This window comes from Myotis myotis, unplaced genomic scaffold, assembly GCF_014108235.1.
Source record: "Myotis myotis isolate mMyoMyo1 unplaced genomic scaffold, mMyoMyo1.p scaffold_m19_p_13, whole genome shotgun sequence".
Classification (NCBI taxonomy): Eukaryota; Metazoa; Chordata; class Mammalia; order Chiroptera; family Vespertilionidae; genus Myotis; species Myotis myotis.
This window is the reverse complement of record NW_023416317.1, coordinates 58,238,658-58,259,893: the sequence shown is the minus strand read 5'-3', so window position 1 is coordinate 58,259,893 and position 21,236 is coordinate 58,238,658. Positions and strand designations below refer to the sequence as shown.

The window sequence follows — 21,236 nt, the reverse complement described above, 5'->3', positions numbered from 1 at the left end:
CATACCATTACAATTACAATAAAAAAACTACCATATAGAGAAATAAAAATATTCACTTTCTCCAGATTTTAAGAGACAGGGTTTTAAGGAATTATGATAATCATGTCTTTTTCTTTTTTTTAGTTATACCAATCAGAGACTTCTCAGGCAAAAGTGAACTGCTGGGTCTACAACTCCCTTCTCTCTCTATAACACCCTGTGTATAAGGCCTTTTCTATGTTCACCAGTGCACTTGTCCCCATTTCCAGCTCCCTATGAGCCAGCCGTAGCACAGGCTCTCCTAGCAGTCTCTAAACACAAACCACTTCTTTCAGGGAAGAATGAAACAAAAGCGGGCCTTAAATGAAGATCCACCCAAGCGACTGTCCCAGCATCTCTTTCAATTAATTGCAATTCCAATTTCTGTAGTTCACATGTTGTGTCATAAGCAGACTTATTATGAATCCTTCTTTTTAGATTTATAAAAAGGTCAGATTTCATAAGGCTGAGTTTACACTGAACTGTAAGTGATGGAAGAGTAGCATGAGTAAGAGCTCAAATGGGTAAGTGAGCTGAAACCACACCATACTCCAAGAAGGGTCCTGACACAACAAAATGCAAAAGCCAAAAATAAGCACGGTGCAGGAACACTGAGCTACTCATTTTGCTCAGTGTGAGGCCAGTTCCATTATGGCTCAAATCACAGGATCTACTCGGTGAGCTTTGTCGTCATAACTGGGGGCAGGGAGGGCTCAGGTGTCCATCTCGCTGCAAATGAAAGAGTACTGCTGGGTTACCTGGATGCTTCACCTCTGGTAGCAGAAAGGAGGAACAGAAAATAGGAGCTAGAAATGTAAACTGTCCCCACAGGACCCTTAAGACCTGGATCCAAGATTCAGATGCCTTGGGCCCACATCTCTCATAGGCTCATCCTGTTACATCTGTTTATCCAAGAGCCAGGCAGGTTTTCTGCAAAGCAAACCCTGCACACCTTGCTCCCTCCTTAACAGGAGATGATGTCTAAGCGCAAGGCTTCCCCACCTCTATTTTCCCGCTAGATAGCGTATTTTTTCTAAAGAAATAGGTATTTAAAGACAGGTCTATTTCAGACATAACACTGGAACTGAATACCAACTAGCGCTGCTCCATATGAAGTTGTTTTACTGGAACAGAAACTTAAGCTAAATCATGTTTTATGAAAAGGTGCTATACAACCTTGGTTTTCTAATTAATTTTTCATTTAAATTAATTCTCAGTTAATCCAAAACATTCTTTGTTTTCTGCTATAGAATTTTACAGAGAATTTTCAAATGTAGAACCACACATTTGTACCTCAAAGGATTTTTTGTTTTTGTTTTCACTGTGAAGAGCACTTGAATTACTAAATTCCCTGTTGTGATACACTTTCCTAAATGAGAAAAAGGGGATATTTGTATATTAGTTTAGCTGGTATATCTCTTTGCCAAAGTTTAAAATATGTTTGAGACATTTATAATAATTAGCTGATAGTAAGATGGTATTCCATTTCTCAAAAATACATGTATAGCTAGAAAAGTAGATAATCCTACTTAAAGTTTGTGCAACTCTAAACTTGAGTAATTCAGGTTAAAATGAACAAAACTGTTTTTCTTACCTTTAGGTCTTTCCAACTATCCAGGAGCTTGGTGGCCAAATCGCTGATATCCACGGTTTTATCTGGTGGCTCCTGGCTCCTCTCACTCTCCACATCAGACACGCCCTCCTCTTCATCTTGGGACGGCGTTTCCCCAGCAACATGCTCTTCTAGCTTCGCGCTGTTGCTCTCTTTCGGCTCTACTTCGACATCAGCCTCCGGTTCAGGGGTGGGTAGCTTACTGGCCTCCCCAGCAATTTCACCATCAACTTTAGACTCAGGCAGCTGTTGTGTGAGTAGCTGCTGTGACTGTAACTCATCCTCTTCTTCTACAGGGATGGTTTCTAACTGGTCAAGGTCCTCTTTGCCATCTTTGCCTTCTAGCTCGCTGGTGGCATCAGAGATGGCACTGTCCATGCTATTCTCACTTATAATTTTAAGTCTGCGAAACATGAGCTTCTTGGGGGTGTCTGTGTCAGCTTCGGTGCTCAGCTTGGTGGAAGGATCAGGTGTGTTGAGCGGTGTGTGAGCCCGTGACGTGTTCTCACTAGAATACCCATCTCCTTCACTCAACTGAGGAACAGCAGTCTTGGTCTGAGACCAACGTTGAATAATTGGAAGTACTTTGCTTTCTTCCAACATATTTTTTGTAGGAATAGGTAAGTGTTCCAAAGTCTTTATAATCTGATTAAACACAATAAAAAAAAATCACATCACTTTGTACACCTGACTTTTCAAACCTCTGGATGGGGGCCAGATCATTTCTGCAGGAGCAGTGGGGTTTTTTTGTTTGTTCTTTGTTTTTTTACCGTCTTATTAAATTAAGACCTAAGTCTCTGTAGTCGCAAAAAGATTCAACTGTCATAATATTTATCTATCAAAGGGAAGGAAAACTTTCAATAAGACTCAACAGCAAAAATAACAGGTACAGCCGGTGACTGCTCACATCAAATAGGAGTGATTCATATTAATATTCCCCACCTGGTTAGATTTTTAAAAATATTTTAACTACCAGACATCACCTTGGGTATCTTTCTCTAAAAGTTTCCCAAGTGACTGTGATACAGTACGGGAACTATGCAACCACATATAGTTAAATGATGTCTCACAGAGACTCAGAAAACCACAGATACTTACCTCTTTAGCCTTTGATACACCCAGGAAAGAGACTCTCTTCATTCAGAAATAACCACCCTCCCGCCCTAAATACAAGAGTTCCTTCCCAAGTTCAGCCTGCACTGCAGTTCTGCCCAAACTCCAAGGTCTCCCCACTTCTGCTTGCTGCCAGGCCCCCTGGGAGGAGAATCAAGGCCAGACAATGGCTTATGTGCCCACTTTTCATCGTGACTAAAAGGAATGACGTCTGAACCACATCAGATTTTATTTATTTCGTGGGAAGGTGTAAATAACAGCCCCACTGACAATGCTACCACCGAACATTCACCTGGATCTTCTAAAACACTCATTTATTCCCCACAATGTTCTTACTCGTCATCCAGAATTCAGCTCCTCACTAATTGTTTACAGCCCCAGAAGTGAGTTCACGTGGTTCCTATCTTTTAAAACTATGGTTTTAAGCAACCTGGCTGGTGTGGTTCAGTAGACAGAGCATCATCAGCCTGTGGACGGAAGGGTCCGGGTTCGATTCCGTCAAGGGCACATGCCAGGGTTGTGGGCTTGATCCCCAGTAGGGGGCATATAGGAGGCAGCTGATCAATGATTGTCTCTCATCATTAATCTTTCCATCTCTTTCCCCCTTCCCTTCCTCTCTGAAATCAATAAAAATTAAAAAACAACAACACATAAAGAACTATGGTTTTAGCAACAGACGGGATCTTTCACTTAACTATGGTATTATATCTTGCACTCCCAGTTCCCAACTATGTAATACTGCCCTTAAACTCGATACTAGACAAGTACATGTAAAGGTTATAGTTGGGATGACCTTGGGATAAAAATACTTCACACCAGCAGTAAATGTGATGCTAAACTCATCGTCTCTGATAGCTTCGCATCCCGCCCACCTAGGCAACAAGTGGCTTTAAGAATCAAGAGCACTGACTGTGAACTGACCTCCTCCTGAAGCTTCCGGTTGCTTTCCCGGCCGTCCCCCAGCTCCGCCATCCAGATCCACAGCAAAGACAGCCCATGGCGCTCCAGAAAGGACTTCAGACGAGACTGGGAGTGAGTGTTCTTTCATGGCGGCAGGGAAGCAGGGTGCGGGGTGTTGGGGGGGGGTGGAGGGTGTAGAGAACACCAGACAGAATGTTAAAGAGGGCCCACAGAGAAAACTAGAGTTTGTTTATATTCCAAAAAACCTAGAAACTACTTTACCTCAACTAGAACTATGTAACTGAAAAATGCTTTCAAGTAAGAGATTATAATCTTTTTTGATACCCAAAATATATCCAGTCAACCTTTACTTTATTAAAGTAGAAAATTATATAAACATTAATATGTCATTTACAATGAAATCCAATTCTAAAGGAGTAAGAAAAAATTTACATTCAACATTTTTATTGAAAAAGCTAAAACTGCCGAAACCGGTTCGGCTCAGTGGATAGAGCATCGGCCTGCGGACTAAAAGGTCCCAGGTTCGATTCCGGTCAAGGGCATGTACCTGGGGTTGCAGGCACATCCCCAGTAGGAGATGTGCAGGAGGCGGCTGATCGATGTTTCTCTCTCATCGATGTTTCTAACTCTCTCTCTCTCTCCCTTCCTCTCTGTTAAAAATCTATAAAATATATTTTTTTTAAAAATATTTTTTTGAAAAAGCTAAAACTATAAAGATAAGCTGGAGTAAATGAGATTACTGTTAAAATTTTTTGCTTTGAGATCCTGTGGTTAAAATGGCTTTGTTATGCTAATAACCACGGGAGAGCGTCTAGCCCTCTATCCACCTACCACAGCAAAGGAACATATCAAGTATCATGAATTGTTGCACAAAAAAACTCACCATGTTCTCTGATTAAAGAGAGAAAGCAAGTAGGATCTACTAACAGACTAAATTATGCTGAAATCTCAAGCCGTTTTTAAGAATACATGCTTTCAAAGTCATGCAGAACTCACATATCCATTTTTAAAATAACAGAAATTCTTCTCATCAGAATTATTCCTTCTTCATTCATTTATTCTGAACTATAGTTTAAATGTCCCACATCAAATTCAGAAATAAAAAATATATTAATAAATATCAAAGTGTTCACCTGGATGAGCTTGAGACAGGTAAGTTTCTGTTCCAAAGTTTCAATTCTAACCATTAGCCGGGATAAGCTGAGCACCTGGTTTTTATCAGAGAGACCCTCCCCGTTCTCCATCAGCGCTTCTAGCTCTCCATCCACCTACCACAGCAAAGGAAACATCTGGTTATCAAACAGCATCGACCCATGCACCAAGAGGTCACCCTTTGGATTCCCAGTCAGGGCACATGCCTGGGTTGCGGGCTCAATCCTCAGTAGGGGGCATGCAGAAGGCAGCCGATCAATGTTGATGTTTCTCCCTGTACATTATTTAAGTAAGGGCTTATTGTGAGAATTAAGCAAGTTAATATGTCAAGTGCTTAGAATAGTGCTTGGCATACAGCTGCACTATATATGTTCTCTAAAAAGAGAGCTGAAGCACACACAACACTTTGAAGAGTTTTTTTTCCCATATTGGGTGGTAGAAACATGGGTGTTTATTATAAACTTTCCCCCTTTTTTGCATTTTAAAAATGGCATTTTTCAAAGCTTTCTGCTATCTATGTCTTCTTATAGAATTTAGTTTCTTCATAATTAATTTTCAATTAATTTGGGCTTAATCACATAATCTTGAACCATTATACTTCTATCTACTCCATGTTCGTTGTGTCTCATCTAAACCGTAAGATTGACGTCATTTATGATTCTGAACAGTAGCCTATATAATAAAGAGCTAATATGCTAATTAGACCGAACAGCTGAAGGACCGTCTGGATGACCTTCAGACAAAGCCGGGGCTGCGAGGGCCGAGCCCCTTGCACGAATTTTGTGCATCGGGCCTCTAGTTGGTTCATAACAAGCCCAGGAATGAGCTAACTGCAAAAGATCACAGAGGGATATGCTAACTACCTCCCCAGCCCCCCACTAGGATTCACAGGTGGTTGTGAGGCTCGCACACACAGCTCTGAAAAAGGAATCCTCAGGGAAGGAGGGGAATTTACAAAACAACAACAATAACAGAGACTTTGTCCCAGTGAAGAGCCCCTGTAAGTAACAAGAAATCCCCTGCCTTCAGTAGTGACTCAGGTGAGCCGGGTAGAAAAAGGCTATCAACTACTGTTCTAATGTATTAAGTGAAAAGACCACTTGAGACTATTTCTCTAATGTTGCCTGTTACCTCTCAAAACTCACTTCACATTCCAAAGAGGGTTTTTAGAGATTTTCAGAACACTTGCAAATTTTAGAGGTCCAAACCAAACAGACCAATATGAAAGATTAGGGATACAGACCAGCCTCATGTGAGCTAACAGAGAAACATTTTAATTTTACTTAGGATTAGTTTTGGAGAACCAAGATGGCGGCATAGGTTAACGCTGGAGTTTGCTGCCTTGAACAACTACTTCAAAAGTGAAACCAAAAAACGGAAGGGACATCACCCAGAACCACAGGAACGCTGGCTGAGTGGAAGTCCTACAACTAGGAGGAAAGAGAAACGCATACGGACACTCAGAGGAGGCGCAGTGCTGAAGTCAAATTCTGAGGTGCGGAGTGCGCGGAGCGGGCTGGCGGCGGAGGGCGCGGTTGGCGTTTTCAATCGGGAGGGAGTCGCAGACTCTGAGCTCCAGATACGGGCGAGTCTTTAGGGACCCAGACTCAAACGGGAGAAGCGGGACTGTCTGGCTTCGGTCAGAGCGAGTGCAGCTTTCTCTCCGAGCTTTGCAGCGGGTACTGGGACTCAGAGAGGCAGAGCCCCTGGGGACAGGACTGAGAGCCGCCATAACTGCTCTCTCCAGCCCACCCTGTTGATCCTGTTCGACCCGCCCTGCCCAAGCCCTGCACACAGGCATTTGCCGGATAGCCTCAGGCAAACGCCAGATTAGCACCTCCCTAGAGGACAGAAGTTCTCTCACTGCTGACACAGCTGATTCTCATAGCCACTTGGCCTGGAGGTCAAACCCTCCCTGGAATTAGCTACAACAATCAAGATTTAACTATAAAACTGCGAACAAAGACCACTAGGGGGTGCACCAAGGAAGCATAACAAAATGCGGAGACAAAGAAACAGGACAAAATTGTCAATGGAAGATATAGAGTTCAGAACCACACTTTTAAGGTCTCTCAAGAACTGTTTAGAAGCCGCCGATAAACTTAATGAGATCTACAAGAAAACTAATGAGACCCTCGATCTTATATTGGGGAACCAACTAGAAATTAAGCATACACGGACTGAAATAACGAATATTATACAGACTCCCGACAGCAGACCAGAGAAGCGCAAGAATCAAGTCAATGATTTGAAATGCGAGGAAGCAAAAAACACCCAACCGGAAAAGCAAAATGAAAAAAGAATCCAAAAATGCGAGGATAGTGTAAGGAGCCTCTGGGACAGCTTCAAGCGTACCTACATCAGAATTATAGGGGTGCCAGAAGATGAGAGAGAGCAAGATATTGAAAACCTATTTGAAGAAATAATGACAGAAAACTTCCCCCACCTGGTGAAAGAAACAGACTTACAGGTCCAAGAAGCGCGGAGAACCCCAAACAAAAGGAATCCAAAGAGGACCACACCAAGACACATCATCATTAAAATGCCAAGAGCAAAAGATAAAGAGAGAATCTTAAAAACAGCAAGAGAAAGAAACGCAGTTACCTACAAGGGAATACCCATACGACTGTCAGCTGATTTCTCAACAGAAACTTTGCAGGCCAGAAGGGAGTGGCAAGAAATATTCAAAGTGATGAATACCAAGAACCTACAACCAAGATTACTTTATCCAGCAAAGCTATCATTCAGAATTGAAGGTCAGATAAAGAGCTTCACAGATAAGGAAAAGCTAAAGGAGTTCATCACCACCAAACCAGGATTATATGAAATGCTGAAAGGTATCCTTTAAGAAGAGGAAGAGGAAGAAAAAGGTAAAGATACAAATTATGAACAACAAATATGCATCTATCAACAAGTGAATCTAAGAATCAAGTGAATAAATAATCTGATGAACAGAATGAACTGTTGATTATAATAGAATCAGGGACATAGAAAGGGAATGGACTGACTATTCCTGGGGGGGAAAGGGGTGTGGGAGATGCGGGAAGAGACTGGACAAAAATCGTGCACCTATGGATGAGGACAGTGGGTGGGGAGTGAGGGCGGAGGGTGGGGCGGGAACTGGGAGGAGGGGAGTTATGGGGGGGAAAAAAAAGAGAAACAAATGTAATAATCTGAACAATAAAGATTTAAAAAAAAAAAATGGAGCAGGATTAGTTTTATTGGCTCTAAAAAATCATCAGCACATGTGTTTTCAAGATGACTTCATTATTTCTCAAACGTATCCAATTCTAATCCCTGTGACCCTGAAGTAAAAACGGCCATCATTCATGCTTCTTTTCCATGATTATCTCACCTGACCCTGAATTTCTCTGGTTGTAGTTCTGACTTTTCAAACTTCAATCAGAAAAGCTACCTCCCTTAAAATGTCTATGGTGAAATCTGAAAAAAGACACGACACTTACTGAATCTTTCTTACGGGATCGTTCCTTCTTCATTTTCCCTCCTGCTGCTCGAATGCTGACTCTGTTCTCTCCTCCCAGGTAACCCCGGCAATTAGCTGACCCACAGAAACATTTCTGCGCTTCTTTTCTGTTCAAGGAGCGCAGGAGAAATGTCAGTGTGTGAAGGTAAACCATATAAAAATGTTGACAATATAATAATTACAAGAGAGAAGTCAATCTAGACTAAAGAAAAAATAATTTATTTTGAGACTGCAAAAAACCTGATACTATCTAATGCAAAGCCTGAAAATTTCTCTTAAAAATATTCATTCTTTTTCTAATATTCCTTTATTAGCTAGACAAAACTAGCCAAGAGGTTAATTAGTAATTTCTTCATTTTATAAAAGTACTTACTAATATATGAAAATAAGAGCTCATATACATATTTGGACTAAGAACAAAATTGTTTAAATAGTTTAATATCTATTACTTATATGTAAATATTTGACTGGCACATAGAACAACTAAATGTATTATTATAAAAAGATGTATAGAGGACAGTAAAAAACACGACCACTGCCCAGCTACATTAGTCCATGAGGTGTTGTGAAATGGTGATACCGTTCATTATACTTCATTTATTAGCTGAAATAACCTCTATAAAGAACTTCTTCTCATCAAATATTCGGTTAAACCTGAAGTAGAATTCACTAGGAAAGGCAGAATAAATGCTTTCTTTCTTTCTTTTTTAATTCTTAAAATTCATTTTCAAAGTCATGAATTGGTTCTCATCAATTACGATGAATGCAATTTTATTTTCAAAATGCTATTAATATTCAAGGATTCTACATAATGTGTTTCAAACTGCTGCAGTTGTTACCCTATTGATGCTTAAGTGTTACTAGGAACTCTCCCACTTCTGGTAAGTGAGAGCCTATTTGAGCTAGCTCCTGAGCTCCTTGGACATGACCCTCCTAATCTAATATGTTAATTAGACCGGATGTCCTTCAGGACCAAACCAGGGCTGCAAGAGAAGCCCGGGTCCCAGGAGCCAGAGGGGAGCCGGTGCCGGCAGCCAGGGAAGGAAGGCCCACTCTTGCATGAATTTCGTGCACCGGGCCTCTAGTGTTTTATAACTGGCTTTCTGGTACGACAAGATAATCCAAGATCACCTTGTTCAATGCGTTTTAAGCTTGAAATCAGCTTGCTCCAAGGACCCATGTTCCTTTTTAGTGGGGTTTTGTAAAACCACAATGTAGATGCTTGGGGCATTCACTGCTGCTTCATTACTTATTGACTTTGGTAAACAAAACTAGGTAACAATTTTTTTTCAAAGCACAATATGGCATAGATGAAACAAGATTAAGTGTGAGTTGAATGACGAATAGAGATTTATTGTACTATTTTCTTTACACACACACACTGTTGACATTTCTATAATTAAAATTTTTTAAATTACATTAAAAACATAATTATATGAAGTATGAAGTTCAGAGGAAAATTATGCTGTTCAGGCACAATATCCCTTAATGGCCAAAAGTGCATAACAATAGGAAAAATACAAAATTGAAAGTCCACTACAGGTAAGAGCTGGTAATATCTGTAGCTTCTCAGGAGCTCACATCAGTTTTCTCTCTGTGTCTGCACAGTCTACTTCCCCACAGAAGCAGCAGCACAGGAAGAGCAATACTCACCCATATCTCTGGAACTGGTAGTCAAATGTCAACTCTGAGCCTGAAGGAACCAGTTTGGTGGTAAAAAACCCAACCCTCAGCTGTCCGTTCACAGTCCACTGAGATGTTGTTTGTAAAAGAAAAGAAATTAGTAACTAATTAATCTTTTTTTAAAAGATCACCATTATCAACCTTAATTATGTGTGTTCATCTTTAGAAGATAAAGGCTTTTCCAAATAGGTAAATGGGGAACTTTTTTTCTTTACATAAACTAACATATTAAAGTGCTACTCTTATTTCATGAACTATCAGATTGAATATCATCTATAATTTGTATCTAATAAAAGTAACTGTTACTTTAACTAATTTTGATGTGCTAATTTCCACATAGCAAAGATACAGTATGTTAAAAGTAACTGTGTTCTAAGATAAGATGGGGTACGGAACCAGGGGGAAATGATGCCAAAAGTTGACCTTCATGAAGCAGTGGTCACAATGCTGGGTGTAGCGAGAGGGAAGGTGTATAAAACTCAAGAATTAAGACGGGGTTAGTACACAGGAGTTAGGCCTTGTAGTTCCAGATCATTTGCGGTGGAAGTCAACTGTAGAACGCCTTTCCAGACCATCTGAACATGTTACCAATGGAAAAAACGTCTTAAAAAGACGAAGGGACACCATGCAGTTGGAGTCTCACCGCCACACATATGGCCACCAGCTGCAGGCGAATCTGAGCCAGAACTGTAGGCTGAGTCATTTATTTCAGACCAATGTCTCCCATTCATGATATGGCCCAGCTCTCAGAAAGAGACCTATTTAAGGTTGAGTGGCACACAGGTCAAAGGCAAAAAATACCAGGATTCAAAACCACTGTTTCGATGAGAGGGGGACCATTGGATCTATTTTTCCTAGGGAGTGGATCCATAGTTTTCTTAACCTAAAAAAGAACCAAAGTTCTAATCTATTTATATATTTTAAATCTAAGCTCAAAACACAAATGAGACACATTCAAAGTGACAAATCCACCGATGAATGGATTTATCAAGTGCCAACTCTGTGCCAGGCACAGCACGTGAAGGAAAGCAAGACCCGAAGCCTGGCCTGTTGAGGAGCAGTGTGCCCACATGCACCCTCACAAAATCCCTCTCACCTATGGCTGATTTGCCCTTTATTGCGTCATTACAACTGTCAAATTTGGAACCTGGATAGGAGCTGATAAAAATCTGAATGGGCCCAGTTGGCATGGCTCACTGTCGACCGATAAACCAAGAGGTCACTGGTTCGATTCCCAGTCAGGGCACATGCCAGGGTTGCAGGCTTAATCCCCAGTAGGAAGGGGGGGAGAGGGGGTGTGTATACAGGAGGCAGCCCACTGATGTTTCCCTCTCATTGATGTTTTTCTCTATCCCTCTCCCTCCCTCTCTAAAAATCAATAAAAACATTTTTAAAAATTTGAATAGTGCACACACACTCTGGACTCCATTAAAAACAAAATTTAGTTTTGTATTTTTGGCAACTTTGAAATAATATCTAAAATTTATAGGCAAATAGAGGTGAGAATTAAATGCAACAGGAGTTTTCTGGACCGAATACTAGACCCAAAAAATGACAGATGGTAAAATTTGAATAAGGTCTTTAGACTAGGTAACAATTAACAGTATATCCTGGGTTGAGTAATTGTATTATGGTTATGTACAATGTATATTTGGAGAAGCTTGAGTGAAGGATGGTACGAGAACTCTGTACTATCTCCGCACTATTTATTATTTCATAACCTAAACTTACTTCAAAATACAAACTTTTAACAACAGAGTAGGAAAAAATGATTTAAAAATATTAGTCCTGGGTGCTTTTGATATACAATCTGAAAAGGTCAGAATAGAATCTTAAGTAAATACCCCAAACTCTAAATCCACCCCAACTTACTTTTTGAGTCTCACAGTTTGGCTCACAGCTATGATTCATAAAACGAGAGCAATTTCCTTTCTGAGTGGCATCTATTATCTAGGGAGAGGGAAAAGGAAGAGTTAAAAACGAGACCTAAACATATACTTGCATTTTGCAAAGGAAAGGCATCAGGCAAATGTAAAATCCCATTCCTTCCCAACCCCTTTCCTTTAGAAAATACTCTGATACTTCTTTATACTTCCGAGTGGTGACCATGTCCTCTGGAAGATCTGCCGACTATAAACATTTTACCCCCAGTCAAAATTATCTCCTTCATCTATTGTTCTCTCATCTCCTTTGAGCTATTTCTTATACCCACTGTATTCCAACCTCACTTCATGTGCGTCACTGTATTCTCAAGTGCACCCCATGCCACAGTGCAACAGCTCTCAACCTGGCCTATCTGAGAGCCCTGGACCGCTTGCTACTGGGCCCATCTCCAGAGTTAGATTCAGCAGATCCTGGAGTCCATCGCTAGGATTTGAATTTCCAGACTGAATGTAGAGAGGCAAATATGAGAATCTAGGTAAATTCTATTAAGCCAGGTATTAAGGAGATTTGTAAAAAAAAAAAGTCAATATAATGAATGGGCTTATTACTTTGAAAAGGTCTAATAAATATTTCTCAGCTTTAATTTTCAATATAATAAATATTGACAAATATAACCCACATACACAAAAACTCGTGGGGGGGGGGGGGGCACTGATAATTGTGAAGAGCTGTACCAAGGCCGGCCAGTGTGGTTCAGTGGAGGAGCGGTGACCCATTGTATCAATAACCCTTTGCATGCAGCAAGTTCCAGGTCTGCCTCACAGCACCCCGTGCCGCTCACCTCGTCGTTCTTCAGGGCCATGAAGTAGTAGTGGATGTTCTTGTTCCGTGCGTACTCCTTCACCCGGGCTTTAAACTCTTTGTGGTCAAGCACCTCCCCACAGTACTCCAGGACAAAGGTGTTCCTGCGCAGAGAGAACAGCAGCTCCTGCCTAGGGGCACTTTCTTACACGGAAGACACATACGTCCGAGCAAAATCAGTGAATTTAAAGAAATATCCCAACGCGGATAAAACTGGTACTGCACAAGACGTAGGAAAAATGTGTGTGAAGTGCCTGGCATCTACTCCAGGCTAATTTCCTCCGTCCGAATACTTTTAAGAGTGTTGATTCTAAGAAGCTTTGATAATTTATACATAGTGCCAAGATGCATATCCTTATTCTAACTAGATATTAAAACAAACTTGCAACTCTGGTTTTCATAATAATGAGAAAAAAAAATGCTTCACAGATACACCTCTGAAGAAATCAGGAAGCCCTGAAAAATTACAGGCTTTATGTTCCAGGAAAACAGAAGGCAAAGTAAACAAATACAGCAGCCCTTCTACTGCCTTTACCATAGAAGGTCTCGAACAAACGTTAAAGGTCAAATATGCGGTTTCTGCCCTGGCCAGTCTGGCACAGAGGTTAGAGTGCAGCCTGTGTACCGAAGGTCTCGGGCTCAATTCCTGGTTAAGGGCATGTACCTCAGTTGCAGGTTCGGATCCCCATCCCCGATCAGGGTGCATGTGGAAGGCAACCAATCAATGTGTCTCTCTCACGTTCACATTTCTCTCTCTCTCTGTCTCCCCCGAGTCCACTACCTCCCTTCCACTCTCTCTAAAAATCAATGGAAAAAATATACTCGGGTGAGGACTTTTTTAAATGCTGTTCCTCTGGCTGCGTTCTCTTTAAGTTTTCTCAAGCATTTATCAGTAATAATTATTAATTTCTCTCCGTGGCTTCTTTCAGGTACTTTCTACCCTTGATTGTTCTTTCCTTGGTTATTTACTGATTTTATTCGCTATTGAAATATTAAATTCTCATTCTTCCCCCGTTCCCTTTATTCTATAAAAGTTCATTCCCATCAGTGACTTCATGTATTACTACCTCCATGTAGTCAAATGCTTCTCTATGCTTTGGTCCCAAGACACCCTGAACTGACTGACCTGGAAGTCTTATCTTACCCCTTCAAAAGGAATATGCCCTCACTCTAACCAGAGACTTTATCTTATGTTTTTTTGTTAATCCTCACCCAAGGATAGAGTTTTCCATTGATTTTTAGGGAGAGTGGAAGAGAGGGAAAGACAGAGAAACCAGCTAGGGCTAACCAGAGATTTTTAAAATGTAAATCATTTCTATTTGCTTACAACTTGTTGATATAATCAGTGTACTAATTAAAGGAGAAATTAATTGCCAGTTTAAAAAAAATTAAACCCTTTTAGTTTAGAAAATAAAGCAGTTATTAACAAATGAGAAAAGAACAATTATATAAAAAAAGCAAACCTCCAAACAGGATTATAATGGTATTATACATGCATTTGTGCAGCAATCCATCACAAACACATCTAAATCTCAATAAAATCTATTACTCACAGATTAACCCTGAAAGGTCTAATTACTATCGTTATAAACAACACTTAAATGTTCCTTTCCAACCTCAGAAGCTTATCATTTGGTAAGAAATGTATTAGAATGACGACAAAATTTGAGCTCTCATACTGTTGGACTCTCCACTTCCTGGATTAGTCCCTTCTCTTGAGAAAAAGAAAAAAAAAAAACATCACAGGCTGACATGTAGGTTAAATATGATAACTAGCTATAAAACATACCTTATGCAGGATTTGGAACCTCATTCGTAAAAACATATCCATTTCCTTTCCTAACAAAAACTAAACGCTCCCCCTGAACTGGCTCAGGTAAAGTCCATGGACGCCCTGGGACATCGGCATTACACCTCATTTGACAGGCAAGATGGGAGTTAGAGAAGCTAGGTGAGCAGCACCGGTCACAAAGCCTAATCAATAATCTGGGACTCAAACCTCACCTGATTGACTGCTTGCGCCATCCTATATAATAAAAGGCTAATATGCAAATTGTCCCCTCAAGAGTTCGACTGACTGGGAATTCAACTGCTTGCTATGATGGGCGCTGGCCACCAGGGGGCAGCATGGAATAAGGGAGGCCCCAGCCAGCAGCCAGGGGAAGACCCCGGCTGGCAGGTGGAAGGCCCCGATTGGCCCTGATCGCTGGCCAGGCCTAGGGACCCTACCCGTGTGCACAAATTTCATGCACCGGGCCTCTGGTTATATTATAAAGATGCTTTTTGCTATTACACTAAAATATTCAATTCTGACGGCACTGCTCTCAAATCACCTCTACATTTAGAAAAAGTTCTTAAACACCAGAACCTGACCAACTATTAAATCACTCAGAGCAGAGACCTCATGCCATGTGGAATTCTGAAGGACATGTCAATATCCATGGAACTGACAGCTTGGGCTTGACGAAGCACCTAAGAAGAGTCTCAATGTCCTCAGGAACGTAGGAAATGTAGGAAGAGTCACTAGATCCTTCAGCTGCCCCACCTACATGAAACTAAATGAGGTCAATGTGAAAGCATACAGTGCAGGCCTTAAAACTGGCTAAACTAATTTGCGATTCTTACAAAAGCTATGTCTCAAACACCAACAACCAAAAGGAAAAAAAGAGTAATATCAAACTGCCTGACAGAGAGATTAAGCCCCTAAAGGCGGAGACCATGATTTTTCCTTTTTTCTTTTTAAATATATTTTTATTGATTTCAGAGGAAGGGAGAAGGGGAGAGAGAAACATCAATGATGAGAGAGAATCATCGATCGGCTGCCTCTTGCATGCCCCCTCCTGGGGATCAAGCCTGCAACCCAGGCACGTGCCCCGACAGGAACTGAACCCAGACCCGTCAGTCCGCAGGAGAATATTCTATCCACTGAGCTCACCCAGCCAGGGCAGATCCTTCATGTTTAGTTAATCTTTGTCTGCGTGTGACATTGCTCCTGGCTTGATGAGGTCTGCTCACTGAACTCCTTCAAATCTTTCAAGGCAACAATGCTGCACTGTGGCAGGCAGAAGGCTGAAGGGAACAGACAGGTGTCATTATCACTGCAAAGCTAGATGGCGACAGCTATGAACGGCTTAGGGATTAAAGGTAATGTCTGCAACTCCCCTTAAAATTCACCGAAAAGATGGATGAAGACTTGAGCACATGGAAAATATATAATAAATACAGCAAAATGTCAACAACTTTAGACAATAAGTGGTGACTATATAGGTATCAACTGTTCAACTCTTTCAGCCTCTCCACATTTTTATAAAACATTATGGGAAAAGTCAGTTTTTAAAACTCAAACTCGCCGTAACCGGTGTGGCTCAGTGGATAGAGCGTCGGCCTGCGGACTGAAGGGTCCCAGGTTCGATTCCGGTCAAGGGCATGTGCCTTGGTTGCAGGCACATCCCCAGTGGGGGGTGTGCAGGAGGCAGCTGATCGATGTTTCTCTCTCATCGATGTTTCTGACTCTCTATCCCTCTCCCTTCCTCTCTGTAAAAAATCAATAATATATTTAAAAAAAAAAAAACTCAAACTTGTCCAAATGCCCATCATTTGTTCAATAAGCAGAATGTGGTATTTCACGTAAAGAAGGGCTGCTACCTGCCATGAACAGGTAAAGCTCCAGTGGGGGTTCTACTTGTGGGGAGATTCTATTTTCCTTTCGGGGATAATGAAAAGGCTTTGGAACTAAACAGAGGTGATGGCTGCATAATATGGTGAATGTACTAAAGGCCACTAAATTAATGCATTTAAAAATGGTTACTCTTATTTCATGTGAATTTTACCTCAGATTTTTTTTAAAAAACCCATTTGGTATATAATAACATTAAGTCACCTAAACAGGACTGCCTGCCATTCCTACAGTTTAAAACGAAAGGATTTTGACAGGAATTTGCTTGGGGTTTTTTGGTGGAATCTATCACACTTGAACACTATCTAGCAGCTTGGCTCCTAATGCTTCCTCGCCCTATGCATATCTGACAATAGGTCCTTATTCCTGGTAGAGTGTTCCATTAGCATCTAAATAGTTTAGTACTAAAGATCTATGAATCTGGTATTACCATCAGCATATAAAAATTACATGAATTAGGAAGGTGTGGGAAACATGGAAATATTAAATCCCAGTATATTTTACCAAAGCAGGGTTCTCTGTCAGTAGCTAAGGAAAGGTAAAGAGCTGCAGAAAATTTTAACCTGCTATGTGAACCAATAAAACATCCTCCTCCCTCCCCCAGCCCCTCCCCTAAGACACTAAGCGTCTATGTTGCATCTAGCAAGAATTCACATTAGGTTTGAAGCTGTGTGTTTTAGTGAAACCCTAAGAGGCAGTGTTCAGACATATCACCCACTACTATTCCTACAACAGAGGCTTAAGTCTAAACTGGAATTCCTTAAAAAAAAATTTAAAAAGACTCAAAGAGAACAGCCTAGCTGGCTTGGGTCCCTGAAAATCTGTATCTAGACCAGAGTTAGTTACTTTAGAAACGCACTGGGCCCTGACCGGTGTGGCTCAGTGGATAGAGCGTCGGCCTGCGGACTGAGGGGTCCCAGGTTCGATTCCGGTCAAGGGCATGTGCCTGGGTTGCGGGCACATCCCCAGTGGGAGGTGTGCAGGAGGCAGCTCATCGATGTTTCTGGCTCTCTATCCCTCTCTCTTCTTCTCTGAGAAATGCACTGGACTAAACTGGGAAGTTCTATGTCATTAACTATGTTCAAAGGAAGCTCAGCCTATTATTTGTTTAAAATATTATAAAGTATCCAACAAAGTCGATATAGAATACAACACGATGATTCTGCAGAGAAGGAAATATATGAGGTTCTGACTATCCCCTCTTCATATAATGAAATGTGTGTTTTTTCCTGGTTGGTTCCCAAAAGACCAGACTGATACAAACATCATTTCCTACTTTCACAAGAAAAACAGAATGATTTGGCTTTTAGAAGACCGATGAAATTTCTCAGGAAACGAAATTACCTGGTAGTGGTAGTCGTGGTGATGGTTAGGTTGTTACCTGTGGGGATTCCTGTGACTACACATAATAAACAGACTAAAAACCCTCGCCCCATTCCAATCCCATCTAAGGGTGGCCGTGTGATTAGGATTCTGAAGGAATAGTTGTGCCCGAGTCCCTAGAATCCGGCAAATGTTTTTTCTACCTTTATTCCTTTTGTGTATTTAAATCATAAACACATATCCCCAGCTAGTGTTGCGCAGTGGTTGAGCATCAACCTATGAACCAGGAGGTCATGGTTGGATTCCCGGTCAGGGCTGCAGGCTTCATCCCCAGTGTGGGGCAGGCAGGAGGCAGCCAATTCATGATTCTCTCATCACTGATGTTTCTACCTCTCTCTCCCTCTCCCTTCCTCTCTGAAATCAATAAAAATATATTTTTAAAAATGAAATAAACACATTTAACCTGTATTACTTAACTTTAAAAGAAAAAGGCATAAGAATATTTTAATATGTGACATGTGACAAAATTATGTTTAAAGGAAATATTGAATATGGTAGAAAAGAAAGTGAATCTTTTATTGCATTACATATAAAAAGTTTACATGCATTAGGTGGAAGCAACGTACAAATGTTTACTGAGTGTCTGTCAAGTATGCTTTAATTCTCTGCCTCAGTATCCTCAGATATTGTCTTCTACTCTGATCCAAAGTCAGTTTTATATAAACTAATATATTCTGTTCTTACTCCTTTTTACCTTTACAAAATTTCACAAGAATTTTGGGGATCTATAGCCAATACTTCAGCAATTGTTTGGAATGAAAAGAAACATAACTATTAGACAAAAAAGGACCTGCTTAGTCCAAATGTCAAAAATGTCCTTCTTTTATATCCTTAGACAGGAGAGGTGGTTCCCTTACCCCACAAAAGTGGATTTTTTTTACATACTAGCTACGAAGTGGCCATTCTGCACAATAATCATTATTAAACGTCAGTGTAATCGACAAATTATTTTCCTACAAAGTAATCAACTTCAACAACACAAAAATGAGGTGAAAGGTGATGCAAACACCACTTACGAAGGAAGGTCTTTGGCAGCTCTCAAGCCCCAGCCTTTCTTCTCTGTGAGTATGACTTCCACATCCGCATGCTGTTTCCTCTGAAATCGTCTATTGGAACAGTAATCCCCATTTGGACACCGAGAGGAACTGTGAGAAATGGAGAACATTCATGTTGGCTCGCGTGCACGGCACAGCCCCCGCTTTACAGCGCCGTCAGCCTGTGTGTGGCAGACCCCGGTGAGCCGTCCTCAGGAACCCTTTCCACCACGAAGGGGTCCTTGGACTGGAGGATGCCCGCCACAGTCCTGTCGCCTCGCCATCACCCCCTCTGGGTGTCTAGGACACATGTCCAGGCGTCCTCCTGACCACTCTGCAGGGCTCATTTATTTCCTATCCGGCACCTTCTCTTCTATTCCACTCCAGTCATCATTAATCCGATCTTCTGAATGTAGCTAACTGATCTGCATTTAAGAGACACTAAAGCCATGAAACACCCTCGTTCAGAGTAAACACAATATAAAGGGCAAGCCCACTCCCATGTGTATTAGATGAAAATAAAATCAAACATTCACTAAATTCTCAGTATCCCAAACTGGCAGAAACAAAGGTTTAAATGCTGAGTGAGGCTAAAAGAGTAATTACCAATCACTTCCAATCCATTCTATTTTGTCAAACTAACAGTAAGGATGTTCACAGATGTTCAGAGGAGGAAGGTTCACGTCCGAGTGAGGTGGGAGGGAAAGCTTTCAGAGGAGCAGGACTGAGGCAGAGCCTCTAACGACCCCACGACACGGACAGTGAGGAAAACGAGACGCAGCAGCGCGTCTGTGCGCAGAAACAGGAAGCAGGCCCGAGAGGAAGCGGAGCCAGCACTGCGACGGTGGCTGGCCAGGCCGGCGGCTGCTGGAAGATGGACAGGAAGGAGCTGCTTTACTGTGAGGGGCTCTGGACACCAGGCTCAATCTGAACACAATCCCAAGGACTTCCGAAGGTCTGAGTATGGGAATAACACGAAGAAAGAACTTCTGCACTTCATTCCTATGGAGCAAGGCTGCAAGGAAAGCCAGAAGACTGCAGAGACCAGGGCAACAGTGCCAAGTCAGGGGAACAGGGTTCATTCTATGTCTCTTCTTCGTACCTGCATATGTCATCCTACTTTTAGTTTAGGTCAAGGAATACTAAAAATGCTTTCTCTCCTTTTTGTTTACAGTATCTATGTTTTATTTTTATAACGTAACATGAGCAAAACCAAAAACTTAGCCTTGAAAAAAAACCATTCATTAACACTAAAAATAAGGTAACCATACCATAAATCACCTTTAATAGTCTTTTCATGTTAAAAAAAATTTATTAGACATTTTTTAATGTATAGATATTCGCTACTTATAAAAAATATATATATAGAAGCAAATGCCTACCAATAGGGATTAATACTTAGGGGTTAACTATGAATAGAATATGTAAGGCAGCTAAGGCAAAGATTGAGGTAGGTCCTTTATGCATGGCTCTGAATAGGTCTTCAAAGCATTTTTATTAAGTGTGTTTATGGCGGGGGCGAAGGGGAAGAGAACAAAGATTTTAAAAGTAGATACAGTAAGATTTAATTTCTGTACATAAAGAGTAAATATTTACTAATGTTGACATAGACATAAAACTTACCTGGAAAGACTACAAAGAGAGAGTGCGGTTTGGGAGAGAAATACATTTTATTTTATGAATTTTTTTTAAATAATAAGGTTTTATCTCATTTTACAGTAAAAGCTAATGAATAATAACACTTACCTCTCAAGACAAACATTATAAGAAATAAAAGGAGACCGGATAAAAATTAATATGACATGATGAGCATTGTAGGGCTACTTTACAGAGCATTTACAATGGGTATTATACTCGAGTACAGAATATAAGGGCAAGAGCTTTACTGCTCATAAACACTCAACAAAAGGTAGAAGGGAAAGGTGAGACTGCTCTCCGCTAGCAATTCCCTCAGTGTTGCGAGACGCGTCAGAGCTGGCAGGGGCGCAGCCTGCGGCCTTACCATTCGATCATGAGGAGGCGGTTGAGGCAGTCTTCCCCACAGGCCGCCTCGCCCTGGGCCCTCTCCTCTTTAGAGAGCGGCGCACACTCGCACTGCATCCGCTTGATGTCCCGGTGGGACTTGCTCTTCTTCCTAGCGGGTGAAGGTTTACAGAGACGGTTAAACAGACATCCCGGCAATGACACTGCACACACAGTCAGACAATGTGCTAACTCCCACTGGCTTCACACTCAATGATTCTGGGCACCTCAATCTTTCAAAAGGAAGAAGACATCCAATCACTAGAATTTGTGAGACCGGAACATGACTAATTATTTTGCAAAAAAGATGAGAGGCAACATGAACCCTGGCAGATGGGACAAGGGGTAAGTTCAAGTCTGTCACTTTGTACTCAGCCCCTATTCCCTAGTCCA

The 21,236-nt window shown here is 41.3% G+C and overlaps 1 protein-coding gene across 7 annotated transcripts in view; it reads right to left on the bottom strand.

Annotated features, from left to right (window-relative positions):
* SETD2 (SET domain containing 2, histone lysine methyltransferase) overlaps window positions 1-21,236 on the bottom strand; it is an 88,213-nt gene that overhangs the window by 42,336 nt on the left and 24,641 nt on the right. For all 7 annotated transcript variants that reach the window (XR_004971679.1, XM_036333763.1, XM_036333764.1 and 4 more), the window contains 9 exons: window positions 20,824-20,955; window positions 18,804-18,932; window positions 12,709-12,832; window positions 11,856-11,933; window positions 9,954-10,051; window positions 8,281-8,407; window positions 4,798-4,932; window positions 3,665-3,784; window positions 1,613-2,275 (listed from right to left, as the gene is read on the bottom strand). Coding sequence is in view for 6 of the 7 variants with exons in the window: in XM_036333763.1 (XP_036189656.1) it covers window positions 1,613-2,275; window positions 3,665-3,784; window positions 4,798-4,932; window positions 8,281-8,407; window positions 9,954-10,051; window positions 11,856-11,933; window positions 12,709-12,832; window positions 18,804-18,932; window positions 20,824-20,955 (1,606 nt within the window). In the remaining variant the exon portion in view is untranslated. The remainder of the gene's footprint in view (window positions 1-1,612; window positions 2,276-3,664; window positions 3,785-4,797; window positions 4,933-8,280; window positions 8,408-9,953; window positions 10,052-11,855; window positions 11,934-12,708; window positions 12,833-18,803; window positions 18,933-20,823; window positions 20,956-21,236) is intronic.